General features: G+C 48.4%; 1 protein-coding gene across 5 annotated transcripts in view; it reads left to right on the top strand.

The window, feature by feature from the left end:
• Positions 1 to 21,934, top strand: part of LOC119222268 (dedicator of cytokinesis protein 3-like) — a 35,549-nt gene continuing 13,615 nt past the window's right edge. For 3 of the 5 annotated variants that reach the window (XM_037478760.2, XM_037478759.2, XM_037478758.2), the window contains exons 1-25: positions 1 to 206; positions 5,212 to 5,295; positions 6,024 to 6,064; positions 7,746 to 7,801; positions 9,119 to 9,215; positions 10,438 to 10,586; positions 12,179 to 12,263; positions 13,070 to 13,111; positions 13,990 to 14,019; positions 14,425 to 14,579; positions 14,676 to 14,757; positions 14,940 to 15,000; positions 15,074 to 15,221; positions 16,061 to 16,149; positions 17,253 to 17,378; positions 18,690 to 18,814; positions 18,922 to 19,084; positions 19,182 to 19,288; positions 19,399 to 19,570; positions 19,688 to 19,785; positions 19,996 to 20,079; positions 20,166 to 20,266; positions 20,364 to 20,445; positions 21,057 to 21,227; positions 21,707 to 21,899. In XM_037478760.2, the coding sequence (XP_037334657.2) occupies positions 170 to 206; positions 5,212 to 5,295; positions 6,024 to 6,064; positions 7,746 to 7,801; positions 9,119 to 9,215; positions 10,438 to 10,586; positions 12,179 to 12,263; positions 13,070 to 13,111; positions 13,990 to 14,019; positions 14,425 to 14,579; positions 14,676 to 14,757; positions 14,940 to 15,000; positions 15,074 to 15,221; positions 16,061 to 16,149; positions 17,253 to 17,378; positions 18,690 to 18,814; positions 18,922 to 19,084; positions 19,182 to 19,288; positions 19,399 to 19,570; positions 19,688 to 19,785; positions 19,996 to 20,079; positions 20,166 to 20,266; positions 20,364 to 20,445; positions 21,057 to 21,227; positions 21,707 to 21,899 (2,578 nt within the window). In that variant the 5' untranslated portion in view covers positions 1 to 169. The remainder of the gene's footprint in view (positions 207 to 5,211; positions 5,296 to 6,023; positions 6,065 to 7,745; positions 7,802 to 9,118; positions 9,216 to 10,437; positions 10,587 to 12,178; positions 12,264 to 13,069; positions 13,112 to 13,989; positions 14,020 to 14,424; positions 14,580 to 14,675; positions 14,758 to 14,939; positions 15,001 to 15,073; positions 15,222 to 16,060; positions 16,150 to 17,252; positions 17,379 to 18,689; positions 18,815 to 18,921; positions 19,085 to 19,181; positions 19,289 to 19,398; positions 19,571 to 19,687; positions 19,786 to 19,995; positions 20,080 to 20,165; positions 20,267 to 20,363; positions 20,446 to 21,056; positions 21,228 to 21,706; positions 21,900 to 21,934) is intronic. The other 2 variants (XM_037478762.2, XM_037478761.2) reach the window with 2 other exon arrangements.

Below are 21,934 nucleotides of genomic sequence, written 5' to 3'. Positions count from 1 at the left end.
CATCCCTCCCTCCCACTGCACGCACGCACACACCCGGTGGAGACATGTAGTCCCATGTAGGAGCAGCCAGGAGAATCTGTAGCCTTCAGCTCCCATCTTTTTTTCAGCAGCATCATCTCACGATATCGACATAATGTGTGAGCGTCTCCCGGAGGGGAAATAACCAAACATGTGGATACCGACGGAAGAGGAGAAAATCGCAGTTGGTGAGTCAATAGCGACCGTTTATTGTCATTTTGTTAACGTCTGTTTTTTTCTAGTGTGTGTGTGTTTTTTTTTAATTGACTCCAATCATACCGCGTTATGGTGGCGGAGAAACACCCAATTTGTGCGCTCATCGACCCGCGCACGGCCTCACGCGTCCCCTCCTTGTGGCCATACAAGCGACGGGAAAAGAAAACATACACTTCTAATGGCTGGTGTATGCACGCGCAGTCACTGCATAGAAAGGGGGGGAATTGCGTGGGATGATCCACCACCTCAGAGATGCGATCGCAGTCTGCACACACCCGCGGGCGGCGGTTCGAGCCCCGTTCTCCGCCGGGTGGTTTTGTGTGAAAAATAGGAATATAAATAAAATATGCGTCAGTTTGAGCATTTTAGCCCTTTTCTTTTCAAGAGCATAACTGAATGGTGGGGGTGGGGGGCGATTCGTATTGAAACCACGAGGGGGCATCGTGACTGCGTCCCCTCCAACAGGTGTAGGCTGGAGTGAGGATGGAGTGTACCTGTGGACGGAAAACGGCCTCAATGCTGCTGCAATGACACGCAGGACAGCCCCCCACCCCCTTTCAAGTGTGCACTTTGACCGCCGAGGAGGGGGGGAGAAGTGTATTGTGAGTGTTTCTCTGCTCAGATTACTCGCGGGGGGGGGGGCTGAAGCGTCATAAGACACCGCAGGGTCGTAATAAACTGAAGCCCACGGGCCTGATGAGGGTTTTTCACCGGGGCAGTGAGTCACTTCTAGATGCTCTAAAGCCCCCGCACGCACACGCGCACACACACCTGAACACTCAGAGGCGTTGAAAAATCTCCCACGATCGTCATCGACGCAGGATGAGAGCCCCCCCCCCCCCCCCTCCGTGAGTAAAAAGAAAAAAGATAGTCCCCCATAACAGCGGCTCACAGCGCACGGAGCAGCTCCTCTGCAGGTGATTCCGTTTTCAAGCGCAAATGCATTTGGTGGGTGATAAACGGGGGAGAGGGGTAGTTTCTTTTTTGGGGGGGGGGGGCAGCAACAGTTCGGCGCAGCCTCTTCCGCGGCGTCGCGCAGTGACCTGGCGCTGTCCGCGGTGCTGAAGACGCGGGGAAGCAGAACCGCGGTGCACCTACACAGAACGTACTGTACTCTCTTCAAAAAGTAGCCCCCGCGCCACTCATTTTACCCCCCACCCCTCGCACTCGCGCCCCCTCCCTTAGGGTGCTGCGATGTGTGTGTGTGTTTTATCCCCATGTCGCCTTATCGGGCTCCGTCTGACCGGGGGAAGCAGTTGGAGACCTCATGAAACGTTAATGGCTTTTCCTGAGAATCGCTGCCTGTTCATTAGCTCGTTGCTTTATGCAGAAAGTCATATCAGTGTGTGAGTGGCAGACCTGGATGGAGGGCCGCTGAGCTTCTTTCACCCTGACCCCCAACTGGTGATTCATCACTGGTGGATCTATTATTACATAAAAGGTAACCCGACATAAATACCCACCTTGCAGTAAAAACAGTTGTGATACGAACTATTCATATTTTGAATTTGATTGAACAAATTGTGAATATTACAACGAGTAAATAAATCCACCGTCTAGTCTTCTCGGGATTTCTCTTATTTGCAAATGAGTCACTGATGGATTTGTCTCATATTAGCAGCAATATTGCAAGAATCTCTGCACTTTTTCATTGGACAGCGCTCCACTGTAAGCCTGTACCTTAGAGAACGAAATGAATCAGCTTCGTCTTTTTTTTGTTGCTAGAAGAAATGGCTCACACTCAAACTACTGCATAAGCATCAAAATAACAAAAAACACATCAGATTAATATGAATATTAACACAACATTACAATTGCTAGTAATGATGTTATACAACGTTGTTTTTGTGTGTGTGTGTGTTCACGTTATTCAGCGTCCCTCAGGCTGTGGCACACGTTGATACATATTTGGCAGCGAGATAAGCATGAGGTTATTAAACTCTATGAAATCTGTACCGGTCACAAATGAATGCTGCCTCTGCGTCGACATCTTCCGTGGAACAGTGACCACTGTCTTGTCATGACTGGTGTGTGTCCGTGGCAGCACGTGAAGATAATCGAGCAGGCTAGTCGCCCCCCCCCCCCCCCCCCCGCTAGCCTCGGAGGGATCAGACCCGATCAGACCTGACCCTCCGAGAGGACAAAAGAGATTAATGGAACCCAAGAGGGCCGCTTCCTTGCGTGTTTCGCTTCGGCCTCTGGACGCCGCGCTTCCTTCGTTCCTTCGTGACTGCTCATCAGCACAAGAACACACCTACTGTTTCATCCGCCCCTGCGTGGTCATTCTCAAACGCGTCCCATATGACAAGGCCGTCCTCACGCTTGTACGCCTGCAGCTCGTGGCCCGCCTGTTTTTTTTCTTTTCTTTTTCCCGTGGCTCTGATCTGGGATCAGATTTCGTGAAATGCTCTTGCGCCTCTGTGGCAGGAATCCCTACGTTAGCAAGACTCCGGCGCAGTAATGTGTCAGAGTGAGTGAGTGTGCGCTCGAGTCGTGCCGAGCAACATGACTCAGTGGGCGAAGCCCGGAGAGCGTTTGTGTGAATCTTTTGTTTTTTAACCTCGACGGATCTGGGTCAGGGCTACTCGAGCGGGACCTTCGCGGTCCTCATGCTCACGTGGCATGACTGGAAGGGCACGCAGGAAGCAGCTCGGCTCCGGTTGTACAAGTTTCTAAGGAGCATTTAGAGGGACGCGGTGTCTCTTTTTAACAAGGAGCCGATAACACACACTTCAGCATCCATATGCACAGTATTTTCTGCTGTATTTGCAGGTATTTTGATGTCATCTGAACTCTCCCCACAGAGTATTTCTCCCCCCGGGAGCCAAAGTGTAGTCAGGTGCTCTCACCGACTCCAATACGAGGTCACCAGGCCGTGCTGTGTGTTCGGCTGCAACATACACAGAGGAAAAACATCCGTAAAGTGATGTTTCCACTGGAAGGTGAAAGACACGCCGTCAACACAGCGTCTTTCCACCTCTGAAACGGGGACATGTGTGCTGATTCTATCCGTGGTTTCTGATGTGCAGGAAATACGGAAGACTCCAAAAGTGACTCAAGCTCAACGTATTGGGCGCCATGTTCGTTGAGTTACTACTTTCTCACTTCGAAGGGCTCTGAACCGCCACATTTCTCTATTCCAGTCCTCACTGTTTTTTGCAGGATTCAATCAACAAGGTTTGAGTTGGAGGTTTATTATTTAGAGGTTAAGTATTTTTTTTTTTTTTATTCTCCAACACAGTGCGTCGCAGCACAGCTGGTGAAAAGCAAGCGAATTGGAACAGAGGGACAGTGGTATTAATCCGCAACTAATGCCGCTTCAATGAGTTTAAAACTTGTTTTACAATTACGATTTTATCTCGTGCTGGTAGTTATTAAGGGAGTAAAAAAAAGTTTGGTGAATATCTTGTGTGGCGAGGTGAGCGGCGACAGCAGGAGCCTCCCCCCCTGTGCTCAAGCCCCATAATTCCCACCAGCGATGTTGCTGGTTACACAACAGCGGATCGTACGACGCCATGTGGACCACAAACTAAATAAAGAGGCCGTCTGGACTGGTTCACCGCTCACGGTGTCGAAGTGTTTGCCTTTGCCAACGTTTTCCACTGCTCGTCCCGTCGGGCCTTCCAACATCCTACGTTCAACATGTTGAAGTGGAGAGAGGGATTTTGTTGTCTCCGTGTGCCTGTGTGTGTGTGTGTGGATATGCAAATGCAGAAAGCTTTTAGGCACAATGAAAGAGTTTACAGAGCTGCGAGGTTTTTTGTGAGGGTGGACTATGGAAACACCAGCCGGCTTGATGCGCCCGTCTCTCTCTCTCTCTGGGAAACATGACGAGCTCATCTTGTTCTGACGCGGCCTACGCTAAAGAGCTTTTTACCAACGTTTTTTTGCAATTCAAATATAATAGAAACCATTAATAGAGAACAGTACTCTCGAAAGGGGAAAAATGTGCCCGAGGCAGGAAAAAAAAAAGCGAAAATGTGACAAGAAGGCTCTTTAAAGTCGATCTGTCCCTCCGACTCCAACACGAGTCCAACGCGCTTGGCTTGAACTCCGCAGCCACGCGGCTTCCAATGAGCTTTGCCATTTTAAAATGCCCAGATCCCCGCGAGCTGTTACAGTGAAGAAAGCCCTCCAGTTTGTGGATCATCTGTTGCCATAGTTACCCGAGCCGAACACTCGTTAACCGTCGAACAGACAGCGGAACCGAATCCCTCCTCCCCCCCCACCCCATCCTCGTCCTCCCCCTCACTGGGGCCCGCCGGCTAGTTCATTAGAATAATGATTCACACCAAACTCTCCTTCAAGGGCCACCATTTGTATGTTTTAGAGAATGAAAGAATCGCCAGTGGAGCCCCGTCATCATTAAGCAACTTCGCTGTCACTGATGCACAGAGGCGACGCCGTTGCAAAGGACTCTTTCCCCGTGGATTCGCTTCAGGAGTAACCACGTTCTTAAATCGGAGTCACGTGATTTTTTTCTTTTTTATGCCTTTGGTTGAAGACTGCACTGGAAAAGCAGGCGGCGTGGAAGATTTATGCTAATACCGACTTATGGTAAAGCAGCGTTTACTACTTAGCACTTTGTGTGGGCTCTATTTCGGGAGACAGTTCAATTAACTTCCCACTGCAAAAAAAAAAAAATTAAAATCAGGCCGCTTAAAGAATTAATTGCCTATTAAAATGACTACCCACTTCATGGTGGGGGCTTGTTTGCAGTTTGCTTAGCAGTGGTTCCTGTGTGACACTGTGTTCAGATGTATGCATTAAACAGCTAATTAAAAAGCCTTGCCACGACCCCCAAAACACAAGCTGTGTGGAGACGCATCCGTGTAAGCAGGGTCGCGGGGTCAGATCAGAGGTCACAACGATTGAACCAAGCATGGATGACTTTTAATTCTCCAATAGTCAACTTGCTATGAGGTTAAAATATTTTGTCTCATGATATTTTTCTCTTTTTTCCTCTCTCCTGCACAGTGATCTGCAACTTCCGGTCAGCAATATGCCAGGCCCTGGTCTTGGAGATCGGGGAAACCGTCCAGATTTTGGAGAAGAGTGAAGGTAAAAGCATTAAGATCGCAGCTTATTACCTGTCTGTTTTATCCCTGTTACACCGGTACAAAAGTTGCTTTAGTGTTTATATTTGGCTACATTTTGGGTAAATGAATAAATAATTTCTGGACCACATTTCAACATTTTGGAAAATGTGTCTTTGTGTCCTCTACTGTCCTTAACTATACTATAGCACACAATGTTATTGATATTGTTGTAAGTATTCAGAGTGAACCAAAACAAAGTCTAAACTTGGTTTAATTATATGTAACGTACGGTAATCCCATTACTTATCCCAGTCCCTCCAGTGGTTCCCACTAACCCACTAAAGTTACTTTCCACCCATCACACTCGTGGTATCGGGAGCTAACTGCTAGTTTAGCTCAGGAAAACCCAGCTAATGTGAGCGCTGCCGCTATCTGTGTGCTAGTTTACATCAACGCTAACGGACAACAACGTATCCGCTAGCTAACGTAAGTTCGGTTGTACACGGTAAACATGAGTCAAATACATATATATATATATATATATATATATTTATATTGTGTTAGCTATTGTGTTACACAGACAATAACATTCACACTGACATTTAAAGTCACTTTGGGGATTTTAGTTGGTACCAAAAACCGGCGCGACATCTTGTACCGTGACACCGAGTACTTAATTACATTGTGTTTTTGTACAATGATACTTTTCACATCGTGAGGTTCCTTATGTGCTCTTTGGTCTTCCTTCAGGTTGGTACAGGGGCTTTTCCAGCAAGAAGCCCTCTATCAAGGTAATTAAAACTGCACAAATTGTGGTTTGACGGTGTTGAGTCCTGCAGGCTGCCTACAGTATTTAACACTTCACTTGACCAAAACATTTAATAATGCAAGTAACAGAAAGCTAAGATTTAACAGGAAGAGTCACCAAAACATCTGGTTGCCACGTAGCGCAGGAAGAGACCAATACATATTTGTGAATGATAACGTGAGATGTGCATGCCAGAAATAACTCCGTCTAGACAAAAAAGAGCGCAATGACTGATTATCTTATTGAAAAGAGCTTTGATTTTTCACAAAAATAGAAAACTCCTGACCTCAATTTCCTGATGTGCTTTCATAAAAATACAGTCTTTAACCAAGTTTTGACTCCCTTGCACACAGCAGTGCCATCTTCAACATGTTTTTCACTAGTTAGAATAAACAAAGAAATACATGGAAAATATAATAACAATAAAACATCAAATTAAGCACATTGCATCACATTCAAACCTGGGTATGAGGCATATGCTCTATTATTTTATTTTCATTTTTAAAAAAATTCTCTCCTGTGCAGATTTCTTAGGAAAAATCCAGATTTTGTTTTCCTTTCAGCCAGCAGGTGGTGCAGTTAGAGATCTAACCCCCCCCCCTTTTTTTGCACAAAATGCTTTTAAATAAATAGACAAACTAAAATTACAATTCAGTTCTAATAGGTTACATTTAAGAAGTATTTTCGTCAGTGTCAAAATGGAGCACACTCTTGTTAATCTTTGATCTGCGCAGAAACTCAAGTCAAGATGAGGGGAAGGGAGGAGAGATTGAATCCAAACTTAACCGTCCCTGCATGCATCGTCATCGTGATGAATCCCGCTCTGTGACAAGAGAGAGCGTATAGGTGCAGAACCCTCTGCTGCTGACAGAGATCTCTGCACTGCAGAAAGGGGTTTTTATGTATACGACTCACATCTGCTCCTCATTGGGTTGATTGCTCAGTAAAGACTGTTTGTGGGTGACCTCATTCTTAATAACCTGTAGCCAAGAGTGGAGAGTCATGAAAGGATGTTGCAGGAGTTTGCACATCCATGAATGTGATCATTAGGATTCCTCAGAAACACAAAGAGCTGACGTATTATTAGAAACCAGTGAGCGGGTTCTCTCTCTTTGGGTCGATTGTGTGCCTTCGCTTTGCTTTTAACTGCGATGTCAGAAGGCCCAAGTGTTATGTGATGCTGCGGTAATGTTTCAAGGAAAGCACAGAAGCTGTCCAGTGCTGGTAGACGTAGGTGTTAGTCGCTACATGCCGTCCTTCTCCACTCTCACCAGCTATTTACAGCTCTCACTAACACCCCTCCATTTTGTTATGTACTCCGCTGCCCATATTCAGTCGCCCCCACACCCTCTCCGCGCCGTGAGGAATCAGCTGGGCTCACTTTGGCCGATTCTCCACATCTGGCAGATTGTGGAGGGGGGCTCCTGCACGCTGCTCTCTGGGGCCTGTGTGCGCCTCTGCGCGGCAGAAAATGTCATTAATGAATAAAAAAACCCCACGTAAAGCAGCCGCGATCTCGCGTTTTCCTCCAACAACACGTTGGTGGTTTTTGTTCCCCCTTAACGGCACGAACGCAAACACAAGTGTCGACATTGTGGTTCCGTGTACAGAACGTGATCCTGTCACACCCGGTAACCCCGCCGCTCCTTCCTCTCCGTCCACAGGGCATCTTCCCAGTCAGCTACGTCCACTTGAAGAAATCCACAGTGACCAACAGAGGGTAAGTTGCAGGATGAAGTGTTTTTTTTTCATTTGAGCTTGCGCAGCATCATCGTTTACCCTTGGCTAAGCCCCCCCCCAACCCCCCCACCCATCTCCTGCTGCTCCTCCGTCAAGCTGTCGGGGCCAAGTTGCCATGGAGCGCACGCTGTCACTAACCGCAGAAATATTATATTATCTAATATTTGGGGCGAAAGTGAGGAGCAGAATATCTGTCACAGATTAAGAAGTAAAGGTTGTGAAAAGTTAATGAAACTAACGAACAACAGTTTTTCTACTGCTACTATTATTAGAAAGCAAGTTTGGTTTCTCTTTATTGAGACATATTGGATGTGAGCGATGATGATGAAACCATTCAGTCCATTCCATAAAGGTCGAAGGCTTTCCTTCACTCACAGATACAGACGCGTCACATTTCAAAATGATGACGATCCAATCTTCAAGACAATTACCACCCGACAGCTGCTGACACACACACACACACACACACACACACGGACACACACACGGGCGTTACCTCTGACTGGGCCCGTGGCTCGGTGGGGGTCGGTTGTGTCACCACCCTCCACTTCTATCGTATCGCACGAGGACTCTTGATTGCACTCAAACAATTAAAAAGTGCAGTCGTTGAAATCGACGTTATTCTACTTGCGCGCTGCTGGAGTTGCACTTTGGGAAAATGTGCTTTGCTGTCTCGTGGAGTTAATGAGGTGACACCCGCATTTATATCTGTATGTTCTCCCAAAGCATCACCCTGACTCGTCGGTAGAGGACGGAGATGCTCGCGTTGTCTCCGCGTCATAGACCCGTCCTCCTGTCTGCATATTTATTTTTACTTATCATTAAAAGACAGCAGGTCACCGCCTGCACCAGGCCCACTTCAGCTCCAGGATGAGGCCTGCAGGGTTGTGTGGACGTGTTTGTTTGTGCTTTGGAACCCAAAAAATCAGAAACATAATTTTATTTCTCTGCTTTGCCACGATCCATATCTTTTTTTAATTTCCATGCACAGTAGGGTCAAAAAGATCACAAACTTGCCTTGGTCACAGAATAATATGCACAGAAACACCTGTGATGATGATGATGAGAAATGCCCGTCTGATACCAAACCAGTAACACGACAAACCACTCGCACCCCGAAATGCTGAATTATAGGAGCAAAACTGGGATTAGCAACTGTGATGTAATTACTGAATTTCCCGTTAATCCCTCGCTCTAATCATTGCTGTTACTTGTTGTTCAGCATTCCTCTCTAGCGCTGATGTGTGTGTGTGTGTGCGTGCTCACACTCATCTGCCTGTTTGTTGGTTTGCTGCAGGCTGTGTGAGACGGTGGTGCCCCTCGAGGACCCCATTATCACCGAGACCACCTCCACACTGCAGGAATGGGGGGTCCTGTGGAAGCAGCTCTACGTGGTCAGTAGCCCTGTGCAGCGCCTGAACTGAATCTGACTTTACCGAAACCCTCCGTGGGGGGCGGGGGGGGGGACAAGCTTTTTGCCGCATAAATGAATCCGTTGTTCCATTTGCACGCTCCTGGGGGGGCTTTTGGTGGAATAAGCTTTTCCAGTTTCTCCTCCCTGCCCTTAGTTGAACACCTGGATGGAAGCAGTGAGCACCGCCCACGCATCCTTAAGATGCCCCCCCCCCGCAGCACAGATCGTTTCCCACGCCCTGTCACTCAGTCCCGCCTCTCACAGCTCCCGGCTCAGCTCGCCACCTTCGGTCCGCCTTTTGCCCGCCGGGGAATCGGAAGCGATTACCCAGCGTCCTTGATCCGGGGGGGGGGGGGGGGGGGCAGAAGTGGTCGGTGTTTTTTTTTTTTGAGTCGGGCGCTGAGTGGATCTGTTGCAGAGTTTTTACGTAACCTCTCGCTGAGGCCTGCTCGCGCTCCGAGCCACTGAGGAGGCCGAGGCGCGGTGATGTAACGTCCTCTGAAGCTCGACTAATGCCAAGCGCTGATTCGACAGTGCTCGTTTTTGGTGTGTCTCCCCCCCCCCCCCCCCCCCCACTCCTCCTCCCTGTGTGATATGGGCCGTCCTGCCACAGTTCTCCTCCATAACAATGGGATGTAGCGTCGGCATGGATGTTAATACATTTCACCTTATTGTTGCCAATTACAATTCATGTTGTTACTTCAGGGAGCAAAGGCCTGAGCGTCACTGTGTATCTGTTCAAATGCAGGTAATTAGCCCCGAAGAATAGACGCCCGAAGGGGCTCATCAGCCTCTGAGAACGTTTATCCTCATTACGTAGTCTTTGCATTTATGTAAAGTAGCCTGGGCGGGGATGTGGACGTGCAGGGGCCATCAGGGAGAGCAGAAAATGCTCGAATTAAAGCTGTCGTCCTTGGTTTATGAGAAATGGTGATGAAATGAATTACTGCAGGAGGTCAAAGCGGACTTGCAAGGGGGAATTCTTTCCTTTTTTTCCCCGTTCTGTTACATTAACAAATCCACCGGGCTTTAAATCTCTGTGGCAACACGTATTTATTCTGCACAGGAGAAGTGGTTGGAATGCGATTTTTTAATCTTGATTCCGCTTGATCTGAATATAAAACACCTGATTCTGATTTCAGAGGAAATGCCGCAGAGGAAGACACGTCCTAACTGAGCCTTAACCAAGCCTCTCTTCTCAGAAACACAAGGTGGATCTATTCCACAAGTTGCGCCACGTGATGAACGAGCTCATCGACCTGCGCCGGCAGCTGATCCAGGGTCACCTCGCCCAGGACCAGACCCGCGAGATCAAGCGGCACATCACCGTGCGGCTCGACTGGGGCAACGAGTGAGTACCGATAAGAGCGCAGCGTGTTTCTCTTTCGGCGCCAGGGGGAGGGGGAGGGGGAGGGGGAGGGGAGGGTCCCTCCGACCGACATAGCGGAGACGAGGATGTGGCTGAAGGAGGGGATCATCTGTCACTTTAGTGTGTATTGGTTGCAGCCAAGTCCAGCCCTGAGAAGCAGAGTCGGTGGATTTGCTCGTCGAGGCGCCGCCGTGCAACCTGACCCGAGAGCTGCAGTGATCTCATTTCATGGTCAAGAGATCGCAGCAGCGCTGGTAGTTCTCCACAAAGTGAGGCTGCACAGTAACGCACACGGGGAGTTTACTCCACTTCACCCTATTTAATCCCCGAAGACAAACCCAGACGTCCCAATTACACAAACAAATGGTTCCAGTTTCATCGTTTTTCTTGAAGATTGTTTTTCATGTTTGAATATTTCTGCTGAAAGTCCTGTTAGGAAGCAGATACAGAATAAAGTTCATATGAACATATTACATTTAAAAGCTTTTCACTTTGAGCACTTTTCTCATCTACATCTTTCCAATGTATCTGCTCCACCACCTTTATCTCTTGTCCCAACGTGGACCCAAAGACATCCTTCTGACAACCTGCCATTGAGGTTCTTTTAATAATAATAATAATAATAGAAACATAATAATAGCTTCATGACGCATTGCTGTAAACTAATTAACAATATATTACAATAATAATATGCTCTCCAAGCAGACTCTTTTAGTTATATACACATTATTGATTATTAAAATAATGCATCAATATATTATTAATGTTTTAATGTGCACTGCACACGCTGCATTTAACAAATGTAAATACTTTTGGGTAGTTAAGAAATCTTAAAAAATGCATGATGTTTGATGGTTGTTGACGAGAAATCCTGTGAAACCGTAAGAACAAAAGTTCAACATTCTGAGAAATACGCCTCTCAGCGCTTGATCGTGTCCCTGAACAGTTGCCAGGCAACCGGCTGAGACGACAGGAAGTCCCTGCGCTCATCTGAGAGCGAGTCTGGCTCATTAAAAACCCCGAGTAAAACGCTTAACAGACACTTGGACACTCAGGTCTTTGTGTGAATTAAACAAACAACATATGACGTGTGGATTTGTGAGCTTTAGAGGTGTCAGCAGGCCGATTCTGCCACTTCCAGGCAGAGCTTGGTTAGCTGTGTCATCCGGTTCCCGGTCTTTGTGCTAAGCTAAGCTAGCCGGCTGCAGCTTCTTATTTACAGAACATTTATCAAACTTCATCAAGCAAACGATTCCTTGAATACGCAGGCTGGAAACTACGCCTGATTCACGGTAAAAATGCAATATTCAGCATATAAGACACGTAACATAGGTGCTATTATTGAACCTTAGTAAATGTACAAAAGGAAAGTAAGATTTAGATGGATTTGCATATATTACAAAGTTGATCGAGGCATGTGTGGATATTTATTATCATCTTCAAGTGAAAAAGAGCTCAGCATTTAACACTCTTACACTGAAAGTTGTAATGTGACGGCGTCTCATTCAGAAGCTCATTCTCTTAATAAGCTCTGATCCATGTCTCCTCACCCCCTCTAATCCTTCCTTCCTCAGGCACCTCGGCTTAGACCTTGTTCCCAGAAAAGAGTTTGAGATGGTGGATCCAGACCAGATCAGCATATCAGAGCTGCACAAACTGGTACGTTGGGCGGGAATAGTCTGCAACCACTGCATGCTGTGCAAATTCACCCCATGAATTATTGAATGCAATAAATTAATAAAGTAAGTTGGCATTCTACGAAGGGATAAAAATGCAATTAAATTCTGATGCATGCATGCATGCATCGCAGCTGGCTCGGCCCACTGGGGGCTTTACTTTTATTCTCATACATTCTGTTTTTACATATAAGAACGAAGCGATTTTCAAACCTCCCGTGAGAAGGTGACTCACGAGAGAGACGCCTCACGGTGACCTGTTCTCTATCGCGCCGCCATATCGTCCCTCTCCCAGCATGCACCTGACTCTCGCTGCCAGCGCGCGGGCACGGCGACGAAGGGACGCATGGAAAAGCATTTTTAATTTGATGAATTACACATTTTGTTCACGGACGCAACCAGACCAGAGACATGTATGTACATCAGGGTTTTCAAACACATGCACACTGGATTCACACAGATGGAGGCGGGAGAACAACCAAAGCAGATCTAATTTGAGAAATATGTAATTACAGCGCAGATGTTACGAAATCTAATGTAATAACGGCGGGGACTGTTATGCAGGAGGGAGATCCTCCCTGTATACAAGTGTAATAAGTAGATGCAGGTGTGTGTGTGTGTGTGTGTGTGTGGGCGGTAACGGCCTCGTCCTCTCCCACTCGCCCACGTTTGTTTCATATTACTTTGTGCGGGGGGGGGGGCGTTGCGGTGGTGGTTGTGCGTCTGTTGGGGCGCTGCGTGGGCAGAGTGTGCGATGACATCTTTGCTTTGCTCTCGTCTCCCTCGCAGCACGTTTCCAGCAGACACTGCGGCCAGCAAAGCACAAGCCAGGTATCGTCACCGGAGCCTCTTCATCACTTATTTTGTGTTTCTTCCTGCTCACCACGGATGTAATGTGCACTGGAAGTCTGCGTCACACTGGGCCCCTCCACAAAAAGACTATGAGGGGGGGGTGGACAATTGATTATGATATATTTACAAAAGAATTTCGGCTAGATAATCTGCACAAATCAACAATTGCTCTAAAACAAACGATGATGTTCAGCAGTTTCATTTAGCCTCATTAAAAACAAGCAAAAAGCTTATAACAATAAATCAACAAAACATATATCTTCAGCTTGAGTTAAACATGGAGCTGATCTCAGAATAAAAACCAAGAACACATTCAAGAAAAACCCCGTCAACCTTGAGACGAGGAAACCACAAGGGTTAAAAGCCCTTAGTCGATCATTCAAATGACAGCGAGCCGTTCTGGTGCCACCCCGAGCTAGTTAGCTTAGCACAAAGACTGGAAACGGGTAGCAAAGCTAGCGTGGATCGGTTTCAGGGACACAAACCCATCTGCTGTTTAACCACAGTGTGTTGTTTGAACACTTTGGCTTCTAAAAACAACGTTTAACATACAAGATGCAATGCTAATTATTGACTAAAGTTGGGGATTTCCCAAAATATCAAATTATTCCTTCGATAAGCAAAAAGCTGTCACAACAGCTGCGATATTGACGTACAGCGATGAAAAAGACACCTGCCAAAACCACCTTTTTTCCATTTGCACTGGAAGCATTTCATATTCATCCTGGATACTGTACTATTATAATATAATAATGTAGTATTCTACCACTATACTTCTAAATATACCAACTTTGGGTAAAATGCTGCACGTCCTAATAAGGACCTTTTATTCATTTATGTATTCTTCTACTTTTCAGGGACAATTCACACCCATCAACAGTTGTACTGTAAGTGAGCCAGAGTTAGCCAGAGAGGCTAATTTCCAGCTGCTGTCCCCGGCCAGATGTTTTTAAGGCAGCCTAACATAACAAAATCTCAAAAGGAAACGTAATTAGAATCCACAGACCAACAGCAACGGGCCCATCCACTGACCGCTTCTTTAAAGTAGCCATGCATCCTATGAATGGAGAGGGTTACGTCACATGACCGGCGCCCTCCTCCCCACGTCCTCTAACATCTATCATTCATTCATCATTAATGCGCATGTCTACTTGGTCTACTGTAAATACTGTAGAGCATTTTCTATTAATAATTCACCTGTCACAGAGCCCCCCCCCCCCATTGATCTGTAAAATAATAATAATAAGCGGCGGCGCGGACCCGTCTAGTCACTTTTCCTCTCCGTTTCCCAGGGCGACAGCACGAGACAGCGGCACGGCGACGGTTGCCGCGTCCCCGTGTCGCACCACCTCTTCATCAACCTCAAGAGCTTCACGTACAACAGCATCAGCGAGGACGCCGACGTCTTCTTCTCCCTGTACGACACCCGGGAGGCCAAACAGATCAGGTATGCACGCAGGCGGCGGCGGTGGCGGGGTGTGGGGGGGGGGGGGGGTTACGAACGCTCTGAAAACTGTCAACTTGCTGCTTTTTCTCCCCCCAGCGAGAAGTTCATGGTGAAGCTGAACAAGAACGGAGGACCAAAGAACCCGGAGAAGGTCGACCGCCTGTGCGCCCTCTTCACGGTGAGCCGATCCCCCCCAGATGTAACACACATGTGTATATTAACACACTACAATATACACATGATTACATTACACTTGTAACGCTTTGTGAATGCTGCGTTTTCATTCACGTGCATATCGTTGTGTACTCGTTCTTGTTGATATTGTTGATGAAGCAACTCACACATTTCATTTCTCTGCAGGACCTGAGCAGCAAAGACCTGAAGAGAGACCTGTACATTGTCGCACACGTCGTGAGAACCGGTGAGTGAAACACGCTTTAAGCCGCGCTGGTTCCAGCGTGGCCTCTCACTCTTTTTCCGCCTCTCGCTCGCAGGTCGCATGCTGCTGAACGATTCAAAGAAAGGCCCTCCTCACGTGCAGTACAGGCGGCCGTACGGCTGCGCCGTTCTGGCCATGAGTGACGTTTTCCACACCATCACGGACCTCAAGGAGGAGAAGGACTTCGTGCTCAAAGTTTACACGTGAGTGGTGGAGCAATTGCTTCTTTTAGCTTCTGACGTGTTGTCAATCCGGCTGCTCCCCCGCCAGCCTTCGCCACGAGAGCCTCTCCTCGACGGCGAAGGGGGAGCAGGAGGAGAGGAAGGAGCAGAGGGAGGAGGAGAGGGAGGGATGACACTTAGTTAATGGAGCAAAGTCAGAGGGCGAAGAAGAGAAAAAAAACAAAGAAACGCAGAGCTCAGCATGTTCCCTTGTCAGTCGACAGCTAGAACGTCTCCTTGCGTCCCCGCGCTGTCCTCCTCGGCGTCCTCTCCGGGGGTCGGAGGTCACTTGGCCGACCCGACGTGTGTGTGTGTGTGAGTGTGAGAAACCTCTTCCTCTAACTTTACTGCTCGGCGTGAAATAGAGATTTCCAGAACAGAGCGCTGTGGTTTTTATTGGTTTCCTCCGCCTCCCGTTACGAAGAAAAGGAAGCGAGCGGTGATTCAGCGGCGAGCTGCCTCCAAACTGTCGGCTCCCATCACGCTCCAGTCCGTGCGTTTCCCCCCCCCCCCCCCGCGCCGTCCCAGGGGCCTTGGGGCCCGCGGTAATGAAAGAGGCTGGTGGAGAGCTGGCTGTCAGGTTTGCTTAGTGAGCTGTGCGTTTGGGTCTAATGTGCTGCTTGATAGCGCCCCCCCCCCCCCCCCCCCTCGTCGCTGCTGCTACCTTTTTCTCCAGGAGGAAATGGGCTCTGGGACACATGCTGTTCATGTGGTCCCCGTGCACTCCGTCCCGATTCCCTCCATCTGGGCCCCTCTAATGGCCGCTTTTGTAACGCCCCCCCCCCCACACACACACACACACACTTGTTTTTTTTCCCCAGGTGCAACAACGAGAACGAGTGGCACCAGATTCAGGAGAACATCATCCGCAAGTCCAACACCAAGTACTCCGCTCCCAGCACCAACTACGGTAAACAGTCCCTCTTTATGGAGCTCATCCGTGTTTGGTTTGATTTCTTTGCAGGTTTTTATAGGAATTATTTCCCTCACGAGTTCCAGAGACAATTGTTCCCATTACGGCGCGTGGAGTGTACTAATAAGACTGGATGTTGTTTTAGTGTTTATTGATGAGTGCGTTAAAACCGATCAAACCAAAATAAACATATTTTACACGCGAAGAAGAAGTTTCATTAGTTATATCTGACTATAAAAGTAGTTCCCACTGACCTCTGCTCAAATGAATCCGTTCCTGTTCCTCAATGAGCAACGTGAGGAAGCACCTTCTTTTCACAAATATTTCCATTTCTTTGTGTTTTTAGTCCAGACAGAAAGCACTGTGTGATTTGTATGTGCTGATCCCGGCCCAGAAAGCAGGAGTCGCCCTAAGGATCGACTTCTGGCTGCAGCTCCGTTCTGAAAGGACCAATTAGAGAGAAGCATCGATCTTCTCATCGGAGAGACCGGGCTGTGAAGTGTTCACTTAATGCAGAGTCGGGTTTATAAAAGCAATGCCAAATATTCACATTCTGAACTTCAGAGTTTCAGTTTAGAGTAAGATTTTTGCTTCTTTTTTTCCTCTGTTGATAATCACAATCCCCACAAATATCTACCAGTAGTTTATAATAAAAATGATTTCCCAGTATGCCCCCCTCACCCCCACAGCAGGAGGTGTGTGTGATAATAATCACCTCGGCTGCTTGGTTGGCTGCTTTCAAAATGGCTTCACGAAGAAATTCTCTATTTTTTTTATGAGCATCTTTCTTTTTCATTTGTGACTCATTCCCTGCAAACAATCTGTCACCACGTTTGTGTTCTAGCCTTTATTTCGTCTCGCTTCTTTGTGAAGTTCCACAGCATCGTTTCTCCTCCCTCCCTCCCTCCCTCCTCCCTCCTTTCTCCTGTGATCACGTCTCTCTCTGATCTGTCTCGTCCTCCCCCACCTTCTGACTAATGTCCTCTTTAATGCCCCTGCGTCCCTCCCGTCTCTCTTCTTCATCCTCCCTTCACTGTCTTAACTTATATTCCTCTTTCCTCCCACGACCCCCCCCCCCCCGCTCCTGTCCCCCTCCCCAGGCCTCATCATCTCCCTGCAGCTGCTGCGAGGTGAGCTGGAGCAGATCAGGCGGGAGAACCAGGCCGTGTTCAACAGGGCTCTGGCTCTCACCCGCAAACTGGGTTTCCCCGATGTCATCCTGCCAGGTGAGGAGAGGGGGGGGGGGCGGTGATGAGGGAGGGGGGCCGGGTGGGGGGGGGGGCAGAGGCCAGACGGCTGACAGAATGCCACCGTTTGACAAAGTGGCTCCATGTCTCATATCAGATGACGATGAGTCGTTAAAGCTCCGCCCCCTAAACTTCTTTTACTTTGTTTAAAGAGGTCCAAAAAATGAAGTGTCCCGCGTACATCCCATAAAATTCCATTAATCAGTTTATTGTGGCCAATGAAGAAGAATGTTGCGTATTATTATTGATCGTTATTAACAGGGACCATTTTTGAGCGCAGGCTGTTTTTAATGGCGCATTCTTTAACGATTGCCTTAAACAGCTCTCACATTGAGCTCAGGGGCCGAGCGTCTCATGAGGAGCAGAGGTCCTCTAAGGCGACTCAAAGAAAAGGTGTGTGTTTATTTTGGTACATTTCATCAGACAACATTGTGCATCCTCCCCTCTCTTCATTCCTCCTCTCCAGTTCGCCTGAAATACCTCCCAGCATCACCTCTGGTGACTCATCCTTCCCCAAGGAAATGACTGGGATATAAATAACTGTAATCTGATTTTATAAATAACTGCAATATCTTCCTCCATTGTTGCCACCGATATCTTATCGCATCAATGGCTGACCTGACAAAAGGTGCCGAGGCAGCCGGGGGCTCGGGGTTCCTTCTTTGCGGGTCGGGAACGATGGCGCGCTCGCAGTCGATTGGCCGTACGTAGCGTTAGCTTTGCTAACTCGGCGATATTGTAGTTCGACCCACACTGCAAACTTCCATCCCGGAGGCCTACATTCCATTAGGAATTAAGGGGATACATACAAACAAAAGAAGATTTTTAAGATGCTTGGTTTTAAATTGGTCTCATTTTTTGTTATTCATTAATTCAATAGTAATTTAAAGGATAGACTCTTATCAGACTACTTTTTAAATTGTATTATTTAAATTACAGTTTTCCTTATTATTCGTTAGGTGTTCAAAATGATTAAATGTAAAAGAGACGCAGGTGAAGTTCTTGACAAAGTAAATACTCCTCCTTTGTCTTCATTTCAAAAGCTAGACCTGGAGGAAAGTGCACCTCTCATCTCACGTTTACTCACGCACCTGGAAGAGCACATTCGGATCCATCTTGTTCCTTCAAGTTCCTTCAGGTGACGCCACTTGAGGGAACTCCAGGAGGAGCCCTCACTGTGGGTCTACGGGGGGGGGGGGGGGGGGGGCAGAAGCGCCGACCCGTGGGGCGCCCTACGCGTGCCCGCCAGGAGTTCCCCTTTAACCGAAGGTCGCGTGTCATTTGTCTCAGGCGACACACGCAACGACCTGTACCTGACCCTGGAGCGCGGCGAGTTCGAGAGGGGCGGCAAGAGCGTCCAGAAGAACATCGAAGTTACGCTCTTTGTGCTCTACGCCGACGGGGACACACTCAAAGTACGCCATGAGTTCTTCCTGTGCCCTGCATGAATCACGATCAATGTAAACCGCCCCCCCCCCCCCCCCCCCCCCCCCCTTACGGAAAACTCCTTCTTCCCCCCCAGGACTGCATCAGTCTGGGCAGTGGGGAGCCGAGCAGCAGCGAGTATCGCTCCTTCGTCCTCTACCACAACAACAGCCCCCGCTGGAGCGAGATGGTCAAGCTGCCCATCCCCATAGATCGCTTCAGGGGCTCCCACCTCCGCTTCGAGTTCAGACACTGCTCCAGTGAGTCACCCGCGCCGGGGTCACGTTGCGCAAGCGGTACTTCGGGCTGTGATAGATGCATGATGGTCCCCCCCCCCCCCCCACCCCTTTTTTTCAGCTAAAGACAAAGGAGAGAAGAAACTGTTTGGCTTTGCGTTCACTCCTCTGATGCGAGAAGACGGGACCACGCTGTCGGACGAGAGCCACGAGCTGTATGTGTACAAGGTACCAGCAGGTCCACCTCTCCGCCTCGCACCTTCTGTGCCGTCTGAGGACGTCCATCTTGTTTGCTTCGCCAAAAAACGGGTGAAAAGTGTTTTTTTCTCGGCCCCCAGTGCGATGAAAGCGCCACCTTCAGCAACCAGGGCCTGTACCTCAGCCTGCCCTGCTGTAAGGAGGACTTCAACAGCTGCCCCAACCTGCCGGCCAACCTGCCGTTCCAGAGGAGCCCCAAAGAAACCTTCTGGGTCTCCACCATCCTCTGCTCCACCAAGCTCACTCAAAATGGTGACGGAGCTGTCCTCGCACCGTGAAATAAGACATTTTCTATGTTATCAATCAATATGTTCAGTAAACAGTGGCTCCACTCGGGCTGACCTCTGCTGCCTCCCCCTCTGCTCTCAGTGGACCTCCTGGCTCTGCTCAACTGGAAGGCCCATCCCGACCGGGTGCTGGACATCCTCGGCCGCTTACGTCAGATCAGCGGGGAGGAGATCGTGAAGGTCGTTATTTATCCGTCGCTGTGTATTTGCGTGTGGCTTTATGGACAGTGGGTGAAACTGCCTTGTACAGTTATTGATATTCACATTACTTTGTAGAACACATTCGATGCTGTTTAGAGGTCACACTATCGTCTCAGAATTAAAAATTATTGCCGTGTTTTGTGCCCTTTGGTCTCTATTTAAGGCCTTCATTTTGTTCCCATTTTACAGTTCCTGCGAGACGTCTTGGATACGCTCTTCTGTCTCTTAGACGACAACACTGATAAATATGGACCGCTGGTGTTCCAGTCACTGGTAGGAGACTGAATGGAGGACATCGACGCGTACACGTGATGCATTAGTAGCGGTGACGTCTCTACGTGTGTGTTTTTGTGCTCCAGGTGTTCATCATTAACCTGCTCAGGGACAGCCGATTCTACCACTTCCGACCCGTCATGGACTCCTACATCCAAAACCACTTTGCTGGAGCTTTGGCGTACAAGTGGGAGAACAAAGCAAACGCCACATTTATCAATTCAGACGCCTGCAGAGTCGCGGCGGACTTTTGACTCTGGTCGTTTCAAACTGTGTCCCTGCAGGGAACTGATTCGATGCCTGAAGTGGTACATGGACCGCTCGGCCGAGGTCATCCGACAGGACCACATCCAGGAGGCCATGCGGGTAACGTATCACGCGCGCCTCCTCCCGGCCCCCACTGCTGGGTGATTAGTGATCCAGGAAACGGTCACAGCAGAGCCCGAAACGAACCTTCTTGCCTGCTGCGTTCAGTAAAACCTTCTACAGGTTGTTTTACACACCGAGGGAAATATTTAGCAAGAAAACTAAAAACTACTGTTAATGGTCCAATCCTATTGACCCAGAGCAGCATTCATCTTCCTCTCAGAAGATGAATGCACTGTGAATGTCTAGGGCTTTTATTATGAAAGGTGAATCTGGAATGCGATAACAATTTCTATGTCATTGAGGGCTTTTTAGGTTTTTATTTTGTAAATACTTCACTTTGTAAAGCAGTTTGTGCCTTAATGGAGTTTATTATTGTTATCTAAATTATTATGGTCTGATTTGTTGTGGGAAATTACTGGGATTTTTTAGTGCATAATCACATTCTGTGGGGAAGTAATTATCATTAAAAAAAACATCCTCGTTGTGCAAATTTTATAATTCACTTCTCTGATGAGACCACCTGAGGAACATTTCTGTTCATACTTCCTGCTTACTTACTTATGAATTAATTACTCAATTGTAATTCTTAAAAAAACAAACAAAAAAAGGCTCTGGAGTACCTGTTCAAGTTCATCGTCCAGTCTCGGATCCTCTACTCGAGGGCCACCTGCGGCATGGAGGAGGAGACGTTCAGGGCCAGCATCCAGGAGCTCTTCCAGTCCATCCGTTTCGTCCTCAGTCTGGACGGCCGCAGCTCGGAGAACCTGGTGTTCACGCAGGTCGGACCGCTCGCCTCTGCCCACCTTTTCTCTCTCATTCATCCCCTTTGGTTTTGTTTCAAACTCGCTTATTGATTTCATCGTTTGTCCTTGCGAATTGATTTGACCTTTTTCTTCGTTTTCTACCACGTTTCATTCTGTGCATTTCTGTCCTTGTCTTGCTGCGGTCAGTTTAGGGGTGTGATCAGCTGCATGCCTCTCTGTGGTCACGCCTCTGGGCTCTCGTCCATCTCAGTAAGTCAGAGCGCCCCCCCCCCCCCCCCACCCCCCTGCGTTGGTTGCTCCGCGCAGGAGATGTTTTGTGGGTGAACTGATCTGCAGCCGTTGCTTTAGATGGAAACAGACCATGTGGCGTTGCTCTTTTCGAGATCCCGACGCCCTCGGAAGACGGTTAAGAGGTTTCATGTGTTTTTTAGAGCTGCTGTCATGTTTTAATGTCCTTTGCCCCCCCCCCCCTCCTCCCTCCCCTTCTCCCGCAGGCAGCGCTGCTGAACAGTTTCCCCGATATATTTGATGAGCTGCTGCAGATGTTCACCGTTCAGGAGGTTGCCGAGTACGTCCGCGGCACCCTGGGGAGCATGCCCAGCACCGTGGACATCGGCCAGTCCATGGACGTGGTCAAACTGCAGTCCATCGCTCGCACGGTGGAGAGCCGCCTCTTCTTCTTCCCCGGTGAGGCCGCCGCTGACCAATCCGACGCCGCCGTG

The sequence above is a fragment of the Pungitius pungitius genome, chromosome 1, assembly GCF_949316345.1.
Source record: "Pungitius pungitius chromosome 1, fPunPun2.1, whole genome shotgun sequence".
NCBI lineage: Eukaryota > Metazoa > Chordata > Actinopteri > Perciformes > Gasterosteidae > Pungitius > Pungitius pungitius.
The sequence above is the reverse complement of the archived record's forward strand: the minus strand, read 5'-3'. Positions and strand labels throughout refer to the sequence as shown.